General features: G+C 49.3%; 1 protein-coding gene across 1 annotated transcript in view; it reads right to left on the reverse strand.

The window, feature by feature from the left end:
* Positions 711 to 19739, reverse strand: part of ANKRD33B (ankyrin repeat domain 33B) — a 97513-nt gene continuing 78484 nt past the window's right edge. The window contains exons 3-4 of the mRNA XM_018065734.1: positions 14152 to 14292; positions 711 to 4011 (exon numbers count right to left, since the gene is read on the reverse strand). Coding sequence (XP_017921223.1) covers positions 3182 to 4011; positions 14152 to 14292 — 971 coding nt within the window. The 3' untranslated portion in view covers positions 711 to 3181. The remainder of the gene's footprint in view (positions 4012 to 14151; positions 14293 to 19739) is intronic.

Raw genomic sequence — 19739 nt, forward strand, 5'->3', positions numbered from 1 at the left:
GGCAGTGAGCCTGGCACGGGGCTGACTGTAGAACATGTGATTCACGGGAGCAGAGAGAAAAAACCGTCCTCACACCACACACGCAGGTATCAGACGGGGAGGAACCAGTTCTAGAGGTAAAATCGATGGGCGGCCCATCTGTGTTGTCACAGCCACCTCTTCGTACACAGAGGTTGAGTTTTTTTTTTTTTCCTAAATACAAGGGTTCGCGTCCACGAGAGGCAACTGACAGGCCCTGTGAAGTGATTTCACGTCCACTCCAAAGCCATTTCAGCCGCCAAAGTCCCGAGTTTCTAAGAATCAAGAAGTCTCAATGGGAGGGGGTGATTCCCAGGCATCGCCCTGGGGAAAAAGCAGCACTGACATTATCTTAGAAATATTTCTTCTGTCTAGTGTGATAACAACTCACTCAGATGCTAAAAAGTATTAAAATATACTTCACCTTTCCTCCTAACTCTATTTATATATAAATCCCTGAGAAGGTACCTGTCAAGTTGAAATTCACTATTTACAGTTAATAAACATCAGGAGTGCAAAGCAGACACCGGATCCTCCTTGTTCTGTGCGGCAGGGCGGTGCTCTCATCTGTCAGGTGAAGCTGCAAGTCGCGTCTGACTCTTTGCAACTCCATGGACTATACAGTCCATGGAATTCTCCAGGCCAGAATACTGGAGTGAATAGCCATTCCCTTCTCCAGGGGAATCGTCCCAACCCAGGGATCGAACCCAGGCCTCCCTCATTGCGGGCGGATTCTTTACCAGCTGAGCCACCAGGAAAACCCCATCTGTCAGGAGAGCAAGCTAAATCTCCCTCCCTAAATGGCAAGAAGGTGGTGGGTGGGGCGGAATTCTGCACAAAAGCAGCAGGCGAAATCTGCGGTCCATTCACTCTTGAGTGTCTGGAGGGCATGATGCAGCAAGTTACCAGGGACACTGTCGATCTCCCACAACTCCACCACTTTCTGCTCTTTTTAGACCTCTGAGTAGTGGCGCCAGGGATGATCAAGGCATTTTAGCTAAATCTGGAGCAGAAGATAGGCAGAAAACAGCAAGAATAAGGAGGCAAAAGGGCCAGCAGGGAACTTACATGGTGACAGAGCTGGGGGGGGCACTGCCCGTCGGTGCCCCCATCCCTGATCGACACTGGAGGAGAGGGAGGGGTGAGCCCTTGGGGAGGAAAGCGCAGCCAACCATTCAAAGCAACCAAAACATATCAACACAAAACATGGTCTTACTGGCCCATCAGGGAGACAAGCCATGTTTCTCTCCACCTTGGGGGCCAACACTCATCTCATCCAAAGGCACTTGGCCAAGCCAAACTCTTAGGCTCAAGGGTGACCCACAGCCAAACACATCAGTGATGTTCAAAGCGGGTCCAGACCTCTGGGCCATTCTTCTTGGGCCCTTCTGGAACTAGGGAGGAATTCACTAAAATCTGACTTCAAAAGATGGATTATCGTCACATCTGCCTCCCATTAGTCTGGGTGCAGCCTGATGGTCTGTTCATCGAGGTTTTTGGAGAGATGAGTGTAAGATGCTCAGTGTCTGATAGTGGGGGGTGGGGGCAAGAGGAGGGACAGCCAGTGCCATGCCGCCCAACTCATGAGATGGATGGGCGCTCGTCACCACATGGCCAGGGAGCACAATTTCCCCTGTAAATCCAGAGACAGAATAAACGGCTTCCCACTGGTCTGCAATATTTTAAATCTATGGCTTATACGCAGGATAATATTTAAATAAAGTGCTGTTGGTAGTGCATATGTGAAAGATACTCTGCAACCCAGAGAGCCAGAGATTCATTAGTATTTCTCAGTTTTTTGGAGATACAAGTATGGACAGAAAACTCCCACGGAGCGCTCAGGGCCTGGGGCATACCACACCCATGTGCTGCCAAAGTTCCCGAATCTTGGCAAGTCTACAAAGCCTGCATGAGGATGAACTGAACATCAGGGGCTTTCATCAAAGGAAAAATAAAATTTCACACCAGGTATCTGTCAGAATTGAGCCGGGAGGAGGAAGCAACCCAGCTCACTCCAGGAGAATTTGCCAAAAACATGTTTGCTTAACATTCAGCTCTAATCCCTATTTCTCAAAAAATGTATGGCCCACCTGTCAGTAGTTTGCAGAACTCTACACTTTTAGCGTCTCTTTTTACATCTTAAGGATATTTTAATTCAATTGTCTAAGAGCACATAACTTAATTTTGTACTTCTAGTAATAATTTATTAGAGTTGCCCCCATTTTCTTAAACACTTTTTTTCTATTTTTGAGTATGCTCAAGACTTTATATGCAGATTATCTAAAATCCCTTGCTTAAAATGAGCTTAGTTCTAGCAATACATACACTCTTCTATTCAGTCTCATACTTTGACAATTGGGCTTTCTTCATTTTTACCACTGGATGGAAAAGAGAGCTTCAGAAATTAAAGGTAATTTGACTCCTCTGTCTTACTTGATTATTTTGCCGTAAAGCAAATGGCTTTATCCAATAGAAATCTTCGACATTACTTAATCCAAATAAGGACGTGTGGTGCTTTTGAGCACCCCCAAGGAGATGGAAAGGCAAAGCCCCCCAATAAAAAAAGCAAAAGGGGGCCTACAGGAGAATGCCACAAATTCTATGTGAAACAGAATAGAGATAGCACAAATAATTATTGCTAGAAACAGTATTTTAAACAAAGGGTCTTCAGACAAATGCATTAAGACCGTCATAAATATTTACAAACAGCCCTGTCACTGGTCAAGTGCTGTAAGTCTGATCATAACTGAAAAATACAAAACTATACAGAAAATGTCCTTTGGATAAACTGGTCTTAAATGTCTCTGCACTGAGGTTCTAAGGGGGGCTTCTCTGCTGGCTCAGTGGTCGAGTTTTCGGTAGAATGCCCACTACGAGAACTGATTGCTGGGGGAACTGGTTTCAGGCGATTCAATTAGGGCTTGGCCCAGTTCACTCTTGGGTGCAGCCTGAACAAACAGGAGCGTTTTCTGGGCCGCGAAGGGAGCCTGTGCGCCCTGGGAGGTGTTGTGCGTAAAATGCAAGGGCGGGGCGGGGGCGCACACTTCCAGGGAGGACCGCACCCAGCGCCCGGCCGCCTCCCCCCAGGGCTCCCGGCAGTTCCGCATGCCCGGCCGGCGGGCTCTGCGTCCTGCCTCGCCCCCGCGCGCCGGACACACCCCCCTCACGTCCTTTTTCTCCAGGACGACGTCCGCTTTTCCTTCTGCGCGGCGGCCAGCCGCTGCTTCTCCGCCTCCTCCGCCTTCCGCTTCTCCTCCTTGGCCTCCTTGTACCGCCACTTGGGCAGCTGCAGGTGGCTGCTGTCCTTGGTGCTGCCCCGGGCCGCCCGCTCGGGCTGGAAGGTGGGCGCGGGCGCCTTGCTGACACGCACCTTGGGGATGGTCATGCCGGGCCGCACGCTGCTCCGCCGCAACAGCTGCAGGGGCAGGAGGCTGGCCCTCCGGGGGGCGGCCGGCGGCTGCGAAGACGCGAGGCCGGCTCTGGGGGCCTCCTCTTTGGAGACCCCCACGGCCTGGGAAGTCTGGGATTGCGGCTCGGGGCCCTCCCCCTTGTCCCTTTCCTGGGCTTGCGTGTCCGGATCCCCGCGCGATGCCAGGATCTCCTGCACAGCCAGCCGCCTTTTGCCCACACAGGGGGGGCTCTCGGGGCACACGGTCTGGCAGACGATGGCCACGGCGGGGCTGTAGAGGCTCGTGGTCATCTTGACCATGTGGTCCAGGGCGCCCCCATCCTCCAGGCCTTGGCGCGAGCGGGAGCTCAGCGTGGACCGCACAAAATCCGTGAGCTTCTGCAAGCAGCTCTTGGATCCCGCGGGCTTCTGACCCGCTTCCAGGGCCAGTGGCAGCTCTGGCTTGTACTTTTCCCCAAACTGCTCCGGGCAGGGTCGCTCCAGTAGCCTCTGGATGAGCCGAACCGCTTCAAACCGTCCGGTGTAGGTAGCCCACTCCTGGGAGGACATCCCCCGGCGGGAGTCCCTGGCGTGGACATCCGCCCCTGAAAACCAGAAAGAGAAAATAGGAATGGGTGGGTGCAGACAGGCCTTTTCCTTTCCACAGACAGAAAACAAAAGACACAGAAGACGGAGACAACTGCCTCTGCCTTGGAGCTGGGCTACCTGATGAACCCATACCTGACTGTCACCTCCGGCATTTACTATTATAACACAACCCACCTTTAAGTGCCCGACTTCATGGTTTGTGCTGTGCTTAGTCACTCAGTTGTGTCTGACTCTCTGTGACTCCGTGGACCATAGTCTGCCAGCCTCCTCTGTCCATGGGATCCTCCAGGCAAGAATACTGGGGTGGCTTGTCATTCCCTTCTCCAGGGGATCTTCCCAAGCCAGGGATCAAACCTGGGTCTTCTGCCTCAACATGCGGGTTCTTTACCACTAGCACCACTTGAAAAGCCCCTCTTTCCTATAAAGAAAACTGCCTAAACTCAGCACCTAAATTGTGGAATTTTTTTTTTTTCATATAGAAATAAGACTTCATGGCTTTCTAGCAATGGAGAGACAGGTGGTTTGTAACACCTGGTGGATGCTACTAGAATGTTCTAAAAATACTACCAGTAACTGTCACTGGCAAAGCATTTGCTGCCCTATTTATCTATCAACTCTCCTTTTCCTCCAAGATCTCACTCCTGGAGGTTATGATTCTTATTTTTGCAGGAAGTGTGTGTTTGTTCACTTTGGGTGCTTCAGGTTAGCTGGTCACAGGTCTGTCGTCTTTACCAGACTGCGGGCTTCCAGGACAGAGGCACATCTTAGTTGTTTTTGCTTTCTGAACACATATCATTCTGATTGGTGGGAGGCATGCATTTAATAAACGTCTGTTACAATGGATGTCAGTCATGGTCGCTGAGGGCACTGCCTGAGGCCTCAAAGCTGATAAGAGAGAAGCGTCCAGACCTGGGTCCTGACCCACAATAGTCTGCGCTTCCCCCTACCCTGCAGGGAGGCCTCCTCCTCTGTGAACTTTCTGTGTCGACACAGCCCAGGTCTAGTGCTCAGGGATTTAATCCCACAGTAATCTAAGTGTACTGTGAAAGTGTTTTGTACATGCAATCAGCATCCACAATCACTTGACTTTAGGTCAAAGAGATTAGCACCCAAAATGTGGGTGAGCCTCCTTCAACTAGCTGAAGAACTTAGAACAAAAGCTGACGTTTTCAGGAGAAGAAAGAATTCAGCCTCAAGACTGTAGCATCCACTCCTGCCCAAGTCTCCAGGATCCTGGCATGTCCTGCAGATTCCAGGCTTACCAATGCCAATTTCCCTAAAACTTGCTGCTGTTCAGTTGCTCAGTCGTGTCCAACACTTTGCAACTCTATGGACTGCAACACGCCAGGCTTCCCTATCCTTCACGGTCTCCCGAAGTTTGCCCAAAGGCATGTCCATTGAGTCGGGGACACCATCCAACCATCTCATCCTCTGTCATCCCCTTCTCCACCCGCCTTCAATCTTTCCCAGCATCAGGGTCTTTTCCAATGAGTTAGCTCTTCACATCAGGTGGCCAAAGGTTTCAAGCTTCAGCTTCAGCATCAGTCCTTCCAATAAATATTCAGGGTTGATTTCTTTTAGGATTGATGGGTTTGATCTCCTTGCAGTCCAAGGGGCTCTCAAGAGTCTTCTCTAGAACCACAGTTCCAAAGCATCAATTCTTTGGAGCTCAGCCTTCTTTATGGTCCAACTCTCACATCCATACATGACTACTGGGAAAAAAAAAACCTCCCTAAAATAATTCTCTTATTATATATTTCCCACCCATTCTGTCTTTCTGGAGAAATCTGCCTCCTACATCTCCCTTACACAAGTCACTTCGTTCACAAATCTCCCCATATCACCAACTGCCCCTCCTAATACTGCAAAGTTAATCTTCAATTCAACTTGACAAAATGTTTGTAAGTTTCAGTAAAAGAGAAATTAATAAGGAATTGCTGTTCAGTTAATCTTGGTCCACTCTCAGCCATATATTAAAAATCATTCAAGATTTCAAGTCCCCTTAGTCATATTTCCACTGGCAAAACAATGTGGGGAAACAGGGCAGTTATCTAGCCTGCAAGCTCTGCAGAGACCAGTCTTGAAAGAGGCTTCTGCATGTACATCCCACATAGACTGGAGTGTCCGACACTCGAAGGCTGGTGAATAAGCACTGAATAGAGGAGGAGGGGTCTCAGTGGCTCCCTTGCCCTGCAGCCCCCATGGCCCATGGCCTAGGCAGACCCAACTCACCTGAGTTCGCCCAGTAACACTCTTAATTCTGTGACACATTAAAGAATCACCATATTAGAAGAGTGGTAATTATTTGAAACTGGAAATCAGGATGGAACTCATTAGCTAGAGTACAATTTATAAACTGACTCAAATGAAAAGGGGGCAGTAAAAATGTCATTGCAAAAAATAGATGACACATTAAGCCTTAATTAATTGCATGTCACTTGAAAAGGAGCAAACTGCAAAATTAAAATCTTAATGAACACTGCCTGAAAGAGACATTTTTCAAATGCTAATGGAAAACTAAAGGAACAGCTGTCAAAAGTTGAGTGTGCCTCTTCCTCTCCAAAATCATCTTGGAAAGTACAAACACTCAAAAGAACAAAGGCCATTCTGACTGTAGTGCCACCCAAGAGTCTTGAATACTGCTACAAATGAGGGATTCACTTCCTTCAGAAATCACTGTGATTCAGGGTAATATTAAAGGCCTGGACACAGTCATTAAATCATGACAGACAAGTACTGACGATTAGCATTTTATGTATATACCTCTCAGAGAGTATGGAGCAGCTCTGAAAGGCCAGTGTACCAGTCTCCTGCCCAGGAGACTCTTGGTATCCTCACCCTCACCCCCACCCCTCTGTTGGTTCACCCAGGGCTTCAGCAGTGTAGACAAGAGCTGAGCTCCTGACAGTCAGTTCATTTGCTACCAAGTTGGGTGCTGTGAGTTGTCTGTACGGGATCCTCTATTTTATTCAAGGCAGCAACTACTCAGTTCTAGGCAGTCCACCACCACTGGTCTAACCCTAAGTTTCAAAATCTCAGAACTATTTGAACTGTGATGTTTGAGAGACTGAAGGGAGATCAAACCAGTCCTTCCTAAAGGAAATCAGTCCTGGGTGTTCATTGGAAAGACTGATGCTGAAGCTGAAACTCCAATCCTTTGGCCACCTGATGCGAAGAGCCAACTCACTGGAAAAGACCCTGATGCTGGGAAAGACTGAAGGCAGGAGATGAAGGGGATGACAGGATGAGACGGTTGGATGGCATCACTGACTCAACGGACACGAGTCTGTGCGATCTCTGGGAGGTGGTGAAGGACAGGGAAGCCTGGTGTGCTGCAGGCCATGGGGTCACAAAGAGTCGGACGCGACTAAGCACCTGAACAACAACACTGACATTTGGGCCAGATGACTATATGTGGAGGAGGCTCTTCTGTGCATCACTGCAGGACTTTAAACAGCATCCCTGGTCTCTGCCCACTAGATGCCACTAGCACTCCACCAGTTGTGACAGCCAAAAGTGTCCCCCGAGGAACCACACACATCCCCACCCCACTGAGGATCAGAGTTCTAACCTCTCTGACCTGCGATCTTGTCTTCCATTTTCCCAGCCTCCCTTATAACTAGTCAGGGAGCCCCAAAGAGAAGGCCATTGCATCCCTGATCAAAGGGACCCCTGGGACTTCCTTGGTGGTCCAGTGGCTAAGAATCCGCCTGCCAATGCAGGAGTCACACAGGTTCAGTCCCCGGTCTGGGAACTAAGATCTCACACCGAGGGACAACTACACCCTGGGCACCTCAACTAGAGGGTAGCCCTTAGAGCTACAACTACTGACACCCACGTGCTCCAGAGCCCACACTCTGCAGCAAGAGAAGCCCCAGCAATGAGAAGCCCACACACCTCAACTAGACGGTAGCCCCCGCTTGCTACAAACAGAGCAAGCCCACACAGAGCAACAAAGACCCAGTACAGCCACAAATAAACAAAGTGATTAAGTTTAGAAAAGGGGGCCACGTTATCAGTGATGCTGCTTCCTGTCCGAGACACGGATCTGAGGCTGGCACTCCGGTGAGCATCCCAGCTCTTCATGAGGTGACCAGTCAACAGGGAGGGGTGGGGCGTGGAGGTGTGGAGAGTGTGGGGGCAATGCTGGGTCAAGAAAAGGATAGAGGAAGAAACCTGGATCTGTGATGTTCTCAGGGAGTCAGGGCCAGCTGTGTTGGGTGACTTCTAGTGAGCTGAGACAAACAGATGCTTGCTTTATTTAATCAACAGTCAAGTCGGGGTTTCTGTTACTGGAAGAGGCAAACCTCCTAAAAGGGACTAAAGGAAGACAATCTACCTTCTGTTGCTCATTCTTAGGACCCTTTCCCCCAAGAGTCAAGGCCGGGTCCATGGGACCAGCAGGAGGTAGGCAGAGCCCAGGATGCATCACTTCCTTTCCTATGTCTCTGTAAGCCCCCAACCCCATGTGATGTGCTAACACACTTCAGTCCTGTCTGTGTAACCCCATGGACTGTAGACTGTGCAACCCCATGGACTGTTGACAGGTTCCTCTCTCCATAGGATTCTCCAGGCAAGAATACAAGAGAGGGTTGCATGCCCTCCTTCAGAGGATCTTCCCCACCCAGGGTTTGAACCTGGGTCTCCTGCACTGCAGGCGTATTCTTTACCATCTGAGCCACCCCAGGAAGTCTATCCCCGAGCAACCCACCCTTCAAACGAAGGCCCCACTCCAGTTCTGCCCAGCCCCACCCCCACACGAGGCCTTTCTGCTCATGTTAGACATGAGTGGGTCCCTGCTCCATCCTGGATGGGGGGTGTGGGGGGTGTGGTCATCTTTCCCTCCCCACCTAGACACAGGTGATTACAATACACCCAGAGAGCTTCCCCTTTTGTGGTCAAGGGCCGTTAAGTTTCCAGCCTTATCAGAGCAAAACAAGATAAAACCATCGGCACAGGCCGGCGCAGGCGCACCGAGACCTGAGAGGTGACTCACAGTAACCCTGCGTTCATTATGCCGCATTTGTAATAAATCAGCATTGCGTGTTTGCCCTCCCCCCGCTCCCCAACCCCCTGGGGTTTCACTTGGGTGCTTGTGACTAAGCATCTGCGGGCAAGGAGGAAGTTACAGAACCTACAGCTGTCAATCAACCGGTCGTCAAATTACGCAGAACGTAAGGCGGGATTTTCCACCCCGCAAAAACAACGCTACCGCTACCCCGTAGTCGAGGGGCGGCGTCTGGTTTCCCTTCTCTCCCCCAGGCGCGTACGTTTGCTTTGCTCAGGAAAACTCTTGCCCCTTACAACTGCTCCGTGTCTCTCAACTGAATTCTTTCTCATCAAGAGGACAGGAACTGAGGGAATTACTCTATTCTGGCAGTGACGGTCACACAAGATCACTGTGGACCAGCCCTTACAGGCCTCCTCCTGGACCACCTCCAGCCTGTATCTCGGGCACCTGGGGTGTAATCAATACGATATATTCAATATGATATGATATTCTATGTGATATTCAACATGATATGCTATTCATATGAATAGGATATATTCAATATATTAATCAACATGATATCTTGGGGTATAATCAATATGATAAATCAGGAGGCAGGGTCATCAGGAAGAGCCCTTAAAGGCAGGGGTCCCACCCCATCCCCAGGCACTTCAATCTGAGAGGTCTCAGCAGCGCTGATTCCCACGTGCCCACCCGGTAACTCACATGGCTTCGTTTTCCAGTCTTCCCAGTCTGGCTTCCTTATCCCTGGCTGGCTTCCTGGGGTGACTTTCTCGAACAAATACTTGCCCCTGGTCTCACTTTCTAGAACAAGTACTTCCGTGTCCTTGTCTCACAAGGTTATTAGTGACTTTGTGTGGCTTTCGTGGGTGCCCAGGCTGAGACCTTGCCCTCGATGATATAAAATCCCTGATTTTTTTTGTCCTTCCTCTGCTTAATAACTTGAAACTATTCCAACTTAATTATGGGAAATCCATGTTTTCCTCTACAAGCAGAAAGAAAACTCTCTGGGGACATCGTATCCTTCGGCTTTCCGGAAACACACAGTCAGGGCTTGCCTACAACAAGGATGAGGATGTGATCAGCAGCGGTAATGCCTCTGCTTGTTAAACGAGCCTCCTCCGCCTTCCCGTCTGTTTTGTTCCCCACACTCACAGGGAAACTCGGAGCTTTTGTTTGCTTGTGTTTGCTCCCCAGGCGCCGCAGCAATGACACACGTCAGGTATGAAAACCAGCTCTCTTAAGCAAGTCTGGGACCTGACAACCTCCGCTGGGTTCTGCTTCTCTTCAGAGATAGTCACATCTTCCTTAGGGTTCTCGGAGCCACTTATTAAACAGACCCGTTACTTAGGGGCATTAATATTCCACTGAATTAACAAGATTCTGCAGTCAGCACCACCCAGCCCCAACCCCACTGTGATATCAGCAGAGCTGACAGTTCTCCTTAGGAAGCCAAAAATGAAAGAGCCAACAGGTGAGCTTTTTAGAACCTAGTTATATTTTTATTAAAAGCCTAAGTTTTGGTAATTCTGACATTACCTTGTTCTGCCTGACAAGGTAAGATAAGAGCTCATAGGCACTCATAGGTTATGAACTATTGGAAAATCTAAACAGTTTAGGGGTGGCATTCAATTCAATGATTCATCATTTCTAAAAGGAAATAGTTCTTATTAAATATAATGAAATTCAACCCAGATTCAGAAAGACACTCAGGTTCAGAAGAATACTGAACTCGAAAAAATGAAAATGAGATACACAATTTTATCCTAATCATTATTATGTAGTAATGCAAAATGCGTTTTGCTTTTAAAATGATCACAGGATGACCTGATTCTGTACTTTGCTCTTAGCTGTACATAAACATCAATCCAAAAGCAATACTCAGATTTTAGGATCTTTACAGGCTTTAGTTTTTCTTAATAAATTCAAATGGAAATAAGAAGACTTTAAAAGATTGATGCCAATTGTTTAAATATCTCAACAAGTATCCTTATTGCTATGTATCAAATTCAGAAAAGACATTCAATCACGTATTGTTTTCTCTTCTAAAACAAACACACACACATCTACTGTAAGAGAAAAACGTAACCCGCTTTCCTGGGGAAAAGTAGAAGATAACTTAGTGGCAACAGCAGAAAATGAAAATATTCTAAAGTTAAACAGCAAAAGCCTTAGAGGGCAGTCAAAAGCTTCCTGAAAAAAGGTGTCAGATTCTCTCTTCACTTTCCCCATCTTTTCCCATTTGCTTCATATCAGTGGCTTTCAACAACAGTTGACTTTCGCAATAGGGGACGTTTGGCAATGTCCAGAGATATTTTTGGTTGTCAAAACCAAGAGGTGCTACAGTCACCTAGCGAGCAGAGGCCAGGGGTGCTGCTAAACAGCCTGCAATTCACAGGACTGCCCAACCCTGAAGAATCACCTGGCCCCAGTGTCGACAGGACCAGGATTGAGAAACCCAAGTTACAAGCTCATTACCCTCCATAAGAAAGTAAAGTATCTCATCATAAGGATATTTTCAAAGGGAAAAGTATCCCATAGTTTTTCATTTAACAAATCATATTAAACACACAAAGTCACTAATAACCGACTTCCTTGGTGTTACCCTCCCTTGGTGGAGGGGAATCTGCCTGCCAAGGCATGGGACACGAGCTTGATCCCTGGTTGGGGAAGACCCCACATGCTGGAGCAACTAAGTCCGTGCTCCACAACTACTGAGCCTGTGCTCTAGAGGCAACTACTGAAGCCTGTGTGCCCTGGAGCCCGTGCTCCCCAAGGAGAGACGCGACCGCAATGAGAAGCCCTCGAACTGCAAGGAAAAGCAGCCCCCACTCGCCACAAAGAAAGCCGATGCACAGCAACGAAGACCCAGCACAGCCAAAAATAAATGAATAACATAAAATAAAATAAATAAAATTTCTTTAAATAATAAAATCCATAATAACAATAATGATAACCAAATCTTCCCTGGTGGCTCAGATGGTGAAGAATCCACCTGCAATGCAGGAGACCCTGGTTCGATCCCTGAGTCAGGAAGATGCCCTGGAGAAGGGAATGGCAACCCACTCCAGTATTCTTGCTGGAGAATCCCATGGACAGAGGAGCCTTTGTGCGTGGGATCACAAAGAGTAAGGCACGACTGAGCAACTAACAATTTCACACTTTTTACTTTTTCAACCATTACCGACGGCTTCCTCCATTCCAGGCAACCGTCAGAGTCATGTGTGAACTCAGTCCATCCCCATCTCGACGCTCGGCAGTAACTACTGACGGCCGCTGAATATCACAGAAGAAACAGGCCTGGGGCAGGAGGTGACTGGCCTTGTGTGTAGAGAGGCTGAACGGAGGAGCTGGAATTTGACACCAGGGCCCAGTTGGCTTTATGGATCTTTCTGCTCTGACCACGTTCAGTCCAGGGATGCGGGCCCTAGAGGTTTGTACCCATGAGGGATTATTCTAGACTGATGGGGTTGTGATCACGCAGGTGGGAACAGGAAAGGATGAAACCTAATGCCAAATTTGTTAACCAAATAACAGAGGAAAAGGGGGAAAACACATTAGCATTACACTGTCTTAAGCAGGCCCATCTCTCCTGAGATCTGAAAAATGGTTCTGAGATCCTGTAACTGCCTGAAACCTGCACCAGACCCAGGAAAAGAGAAAGACAGGAAAGCCCATGCAAGGTCTAGAGTGATTAGGAGGCAACTCATCCAAAAGCAAGAGGGTTTGTAATTCCAATGAATTCACTGGGGGAAATTCCTGGATCGACATGGTAAGATTTGGTGGTAAAAGTAAATGGCTATACTCAATTATAAGATCCAGAAGTAGTAAAAGCAGATGAAGGACCCCCCCAAACACAAAAGCATCATAATCACCATTTAATTAGGAGGAACCATCCCTCCCCAATGTTCCTGATAAACTTCATGGAAACTGATTGCTGTTGTTTAATTGCTAAGTCATGTCTGACTCTTTGCGACCCCATGGACAGAGTAGCCCGTCAGGCCCCTCTGTCCCTGGGATTTTCTAGGCAAGAATACTAGAATGGGTTGCCACTTCCTCCTCCAGGGCATCTTCCTGACCCAATGATTCAATTCAAGTCTCCTGTACTGGCAGGCAGATTCTTTCCTGCTGAATCACTAGGGAAGCCCACAGCTCTTTAAAAAAAAAATGAAACTGTCATTGAGTCAAAAGCACAGTCAATGAAATTAATTTCAATTAATATCTTTTTTGGTTACAAAAAAGTTGTTCATCTTTGAAGCCTGTCTTTACTTACAGAATTTATTTTTCTTACAGCATTTCCTAAAATATTCCAGTTAAGTAAAGCAGGAGAAAAACTAAAAAACAATCCAAAGTAGGTTGGGAATCTTCTAAGTCCAATCTAATCACAAGGCAGGGGTCTTCCCGGTATTGCTAGTGGTAAAGAATCTGCTTGCCAGGGCAGGAGACGTAAGAGATGTGGGTTCGCTCCCTGGGTTGGGAAGATCCCCTGGAGGAGGAAATGGCAACCCACTCCAGTATTCTTGCCTGGAGAATCCCATGGACACAGGAGCCTGGAGGGCTACAGTCCATGGGGTCGCGAAGAGTTGGACACAACTGAGCGACTTCACACATGCACACACAAGGTACTGAGATGGGAGGGCGTGCCATCTCCCCGGGAGCTCGTAGGGTCCAGCGAGATCAGCTGAAGCCAGTGCCAAGAACAAAACCAAAATAAATGAAGATGATGAAATCAAGTAACAGCGACAACAGCGTCCCCCACTGAGTGAGATATTAAGACGCTCTCTCTGTGCCTGACCCTGGGTGCAGGCTTCATGAACATTTCTCACTAATTGTTAGAATAACTCAAGGAGGCTGTGCTCTAGGCACTGACTCTCTTTTAGAATGAGGAGGAAAAGATCTTCAATCTTCACTGCAACAGATGGGATCTTTCTAGTTGTGGTATGTGAACTCTTAGATGTGGCCTGTGGGATCAAGCTCCCTGACCTGGGATCGAACTCTGGCCCCCTGCCTTGGGAGTGTGGAGTCTTAGCCAGTGGACCAGCAAGGAAGTCCCAACATGTATTTTTTAAGGCGCACAGTCAGCACTGCCTGGGGCCGAGACCACAGGAGACAGGTGGGGACGTACCTGCTAGCATCAGGGCTCGGATGCACTCCGTCCGGCCCTGCATGGCGGCTTTCATCAGGGCCGTGAACCCGAACGCATTCCTCCTTTCAAGGTCAAGACCAGGGAAATAGTTCAACAAGTAGTTGGTGATGGTGACGTGCCCTGCAAAGAGAAACGCACATGTGGATGGACCACCCTCCACAAAGAGCGGGCATCCCAGAGGGGCTTCCTACACACAGAATGAGACAGCGCAGCATCCGCCTGCAGGGCTGGACCATCTTTGGGAGGGTGGGCAGTATGTGTGTTTGCCTCCCAAGCCACAGGAGAAAATTCTCAGGAGTCCAGGATACGAGGCGACAGAGGACCCTGCCTGGGCCACAGCGCTGCTGCCTCTGGTTCACTTGAGTTCCCTTCTGCCGACCTGCTTGAAGGCCAGCTGTCCAAGCAACCCATTGAGGGGACGTGGGGAGCAGGGAGGCTGTGGGGGTGGCGAGGGCACACCTGAGCTGGTCGCACGCGGATGCTGTCAGCTCCCAGCAGGAGAGGGCAACGCAAAACAGAATAGGAAGCTCGGAGCCATTTCCCAGAATTCCAGAGCCTCAGGGAAGAGACAGTCTGCATCTCATCACCATAGCAACAGGATGTGTTAGTGCACACTGCCACCCAGGCATGGCTCAGAAGGTCCTCTCTCTCTCTCTCTCTCTCTCTCTCTCTCTCTCTCACACACACACACACACACACACACACACAGAGAGAACACAGGGAGTACTGCTACCCAGACCCTCATCCATTAACCCAAGCAGGTAAGAATATTCGTATCAGAATATAAATTTCTCCCCTTCATCGCCCTGTACTTCCAAAAAAAAAGGGCCAGATTTTCTGCTCATTCCCAGAGGATTCTCAAAAAGCCTGCACACTCTTAGGTAGCAGTGAATAAGGAGAACATCATGTGAGAAGCCGTGTTCCCAGGATGCTCCTGGTTCACCCCGAGAAAGATCCTCAGTCAACACACAAAGAGGCTCTGGGGTCAAATGCCCGTGCTGTCCGAAGCGTGCTGTCTGACACTGGGCTGGGTAACTCTGTTGTGGGGCTGTCCTGCACACTGTGGGATGGTCAGCCACCTCCCTGAACTCTGCCCACTAGACATCGTAACTACCACACCTTCGTCCCTCCCAGGCATGACAACCACAAGTGTCTCTGGACCTCACCAAGTATCACCAGGGGGTGAAATCAGCCCTGTTGAGAACCACTGTCCTAGAGGCTCAGATGTCACCTTTTCAGGACCAAGGTGGACGACGGCCTCCCCACCTGCTCCCCTTAGCCTTGACCCCGGCACCCCCAGCCCCTCTTGCTTGCCATCTGCATCCTGGCCCTAATGATGGCTAACACACCTCGGGAGTCCGGGCAGTCTGCACAAGGGCCTGGGTGCCAGTCTCCATCCTTTTGAGGGGGAGCTGCTCTGGGTCTTCGTTCCTGCGTGAGGACTTTATCTAGTTGCTGTGAGTGGGGACTACTCTCTAGTTGCAGTGTTGGGCTTCTCACTTCAGTGGCTTCCAGGCTCCAGGACTCAGAGGTTGCAGGGCATGGGCTGAGTGGCCCCTCGGCATGTGGGATCTTCCCGGAGCAGAGATGGAACCCGTGGCCCCTGCACTGGGAGGCAGATTCCTCACCACCGGACCACCGGGGAAGTCCCCAGTCTCCATCCCTCTACCCTGAGGAGTCAGCTCTGAAATCCCCCTCGTCCCCACCCAGTGCAGGTCCCTCGAAACACCTCTCACTGTCAGGGCTGCAGGTGTAGGGCCAGGTGGACACTGAGCTGTACTTTCTGCTGTTAACTGGGCACAACTGGCTCCCCTCAGGGAGGCTTCTGCACCTCGAAGAGGCCAGGAAACCCGAGGCTCGTTCCCTGACTGGTACCAGGAAGGGCACCGCGTGAGACTGGGGATATGGCAGAGGAGGTAAGACCTCCCTGGTAGACTGCAGGCACGAGCCCAAAGGTGCTTCCTGAGACTCACACACACACGCACACACACGCCCTGCACACACACACACACACACACACACACAGAGGCACGAGCCAAAAGGTGCTTCCTGAGACTCACACACACAGGCACACACACGCCCTGCACACACACACACATGCCCTGCACACACACACACACACACACACACACACAGAGGCACGAGCCAAGAGGTGCTTCCTGAGACTCACACACACAGGCACACACACGCCCTGCACACACACACACACACACACACACACACACACACACACACACACCCTGCAGGCCGGGAGGCCGAGCAAACAGAGGCCCCCAGCACAGCAGCAGGCAGAAGTCCCCTCTCCTGCCGCAGTGGCATTGCCTGGGCTCCACCCCGGCCCTGCCAATACATGCACGCCCCTCAGTAACTAACTCCTCCCATGTGGGAGCCCTGTCCTCCCTGTCATCGCATCCTGATCGAGACAGATGTACAGGTGGGACTGGGTTTCCTTCCTCGAACAGCACCAGACGCTGCAGGCTGCTGGCCGAGCGATAGTACCTTCTTCTCATCAGCCTCCAGGTTAAAAACAAACAAGCAGCAAAAACCAGGGTGTAAGTCTAACGAAAGCAGTGTGGTCTGCCTCCTGACCTCCTCACCAACATGAAAAGGTGAAGAAACATCGCTGACTTTCTGGGATGAGCGCTGACTAACACGGTCCTGTCACGGGGTTAACAAGCCAGAAACAAATGGGTGGGACCTTTCCGCTCTGTGACTCACAGGTTCCAACCAGAGGCTGACACTTTCTGACTCTCCTGTTTACAGAACCCATGCCGCCCCACCCCCCGCCCCGCCAACCCAGGAAGGATGCTAGCTGTCAGATCCCCAAAGCAGCTTAACTGGGGGAAACTGTTAGGGCGGGGGCAGGGGGAGGGGCGGCTTTTGATCTCAGTTGCATTTGTCATCCAGCTAAGCGCTTTGCAGCACCTGTCAGTTAGATTTAGCCAGGGTCGTAGTGAAACAAATTGCAATTTGTTTAGAGCCATTTTTTCTAAAAAACATGAAGAAATGTGTCGGACACATTTTCAGCAGGATGTCCTTTGCACTGACATATGCTAAGCGCTCTAAACAGGCAGGGAGAAGGAACATCTAGGATCCACAAAGGAAACGGTCCATTCTATAGATCTGTCCTGCGCATTATGTAGAGATCGGAAAAACCAACACGCAGCCCATGCGTTCTGACAACTTGGACTCAAGCTGTCACGACCCGTGAAATCACCCCCAGGTCCCGCTGGCATCCCCAGGATGACAGAACAATACCTCTCATCGCACAGACAACCTCACTCAGTTGAAACAGAGGATGGACCCAATGCTGCTAAGAATGAATAGATGTTAACCTTCTTTACTCAGTCAGTTCAGTCACTCAGTCGTGTCTGACTCTTTGCGACCCCATGAATCGCAGCACACCAGGCCTCCCTGTCCATCACCAACTCCCGGAGTTCACTCAAATTCACGTCCATCGAGTCCGTGATGCCATCCAGCCATCTCATCCTCGGTCGTCCCCTTCTCCTCCTGCCCCCAGATTCTTTTCCAATGAGTCAACTCTTCGCATGAGGTGGCCAGATTACTGGAGTTTCAGCTTTAGCATCATTCCTTCCAAAGAACACCCAGGACTGATCTCCTTTAGAATGGACTGGTTGGATCTCCTTGCAGTCCAAGGGACTCTCAGGAGTCTTCTCCAACACCACAGTTCAAAAGCATCAATTCTTTGACACTTGGCTTTCTTCACAGTCCAACTCTCACATCCATATGTGACCACTGGAAAAATCATAGCCTTGACTAGACGGACCTTTGTTGGCAAAGTAACGTCTCTGCTTTTCAATGTGCTATCTAAGTTGGTCACAACTTTTCTTCCAAGGAGTAAGCGTCTTTTAATTTCATGGCTGCAGTCACCATCTGCAGTGATTTTGGAGCCCAAAAAAATAAAGTCTGACACTGTTTCCACTGTTTCCCCATCTATTTCCCATGAAATGATGGGACCAGATGCCATGATCTTCGTTTTCTGAATGTTGAGCTTTAAGCCAACTTTTTCACTCTCCTCTTTCACTTTCATCAAGAGGCTTTTTAGTTCCTCTTCACTTTCTGCCATAAGGGTGGTGTCATCTGCATATCTGAGGTTATTGATATTTCTCCCAGCAATCTTGATTCCAGCTTGTGCTTCTTCCAGTCCAGCGTTTCTCATGATGTACTCTGCATAGAAGTTAAATAAGCAGGGTGACAATATACAGCCTTGACGTATTCCTTTTTCTATTTGGAACCAGTCTGTTGTTCCATGTCCAGTTCTAACTGTTGCTTCCTGACCTGCATACAGGTTTCTCAAGAGGCAGGTCAGGTGGTCTGGTATTCCCATCTCTTTCAGAATTTTCCACAGTTTATTGTGATCCCCACAGTCAAAGGCTTTGGCATAGTCAAGAAAGCAGAAATAGATGTTTTTTTTCTGGAACTCTCTTGCTTTAAGATGATAATTAACCGAAAGGAGCTTTCTCCTTGAGTAAGAGATAGACAAATGATAGGTAGGTAGATAGATGATAGGTAAGTAGATAGAGGGACAGATGATACATAGGTAAGCAATAGATAGATGGTAGATGGACGGACAGGGAAGACAGACAGACTGATAGGTAGGTGCATAGATTGATGAAAGGATCATAGGCAGGTAGGTAGATGCATAGATGACAGATAGATAGTGAATAGATATGCAGGCAGAGGATAGTAGACAGGTAGGTAGATGGACAGATGGTAGATAACTAAATAGAACCCGGCAAGGAGATCCAACCAGTCTCTCTCTGCTAAGTCACTTCAGTCGTGTCCAACTCTGTGCGACCCCAGAGGGCAGCCTACCAGGCTCCCCCATCCCTGGGATTCTCCAGGCAAGAACACTGGAGTGGGTTGCCATTTCCTTCTCCAATGCAGGAAAGTGAAAAGTGAAAGGGAAGTCGCTTAGTCGTGCCCGACCCTCAGCGACCCCATGGACTATCCTAAAAGAAATCAGTCCTGAATATTCATTGGAAGGACTTATGCTGAAGCTGAAACTCCAATACTTTGGCCACCTAATGCGAAGAACCGACTCCTTGGGAAAGACTCTGATGCTGGGAAAGATTGAAGGCAGGAGGTGAAGGGGACGACAGAGGATGAGATGGTTGGATGGCATCACCAACTCGATGGACATGAGTTTGAGCAAGCTCTGGGAGTTGATGATGGACAAGGAGGCCTGGTGTGCTGCAGCTCATGGGGTCACAAAGAGTCAGACACAACTGAGTGACTGAACTGAACTTCCTTAAAAAACAGAATGTGTCTCTCATTAAAATCTAGTTTGAGCCTAGTCACCATGGACCATATGGAATAGGATTTGGTCCCTGAAGTCGTCAGAGTGGACTTTGACCACATGCAGCTCAAGAATACCCCCTCCCATGGAGTCCATGAGCCTTACCCTGCCTAAAAGCAGGGCATAAGTGGCCCAGGGAATAAGCTAATTCTCGCTGACACAGCTTTAGCGGGGTGACTGAGTGGCTATGCGGACGGAGAGCTGAGCACTGAAGAGAGCTGGCTCTGGGAACACCCAAGTCCAGGCT

The sequence above is a fragment of the Capra hircus genome, chromosome 20 (assembly GCF_001704415.2).
Source record: "Capra hircus breed San Clemente chromosome 20, ASM170441v1, whole genome shotgun sequence".
Lineage (NCBI taxonomy): Eukaryota > Metazoa > Chordata > Mammalia > Artiodactyla > Bovidae > Capra > Capra hircus.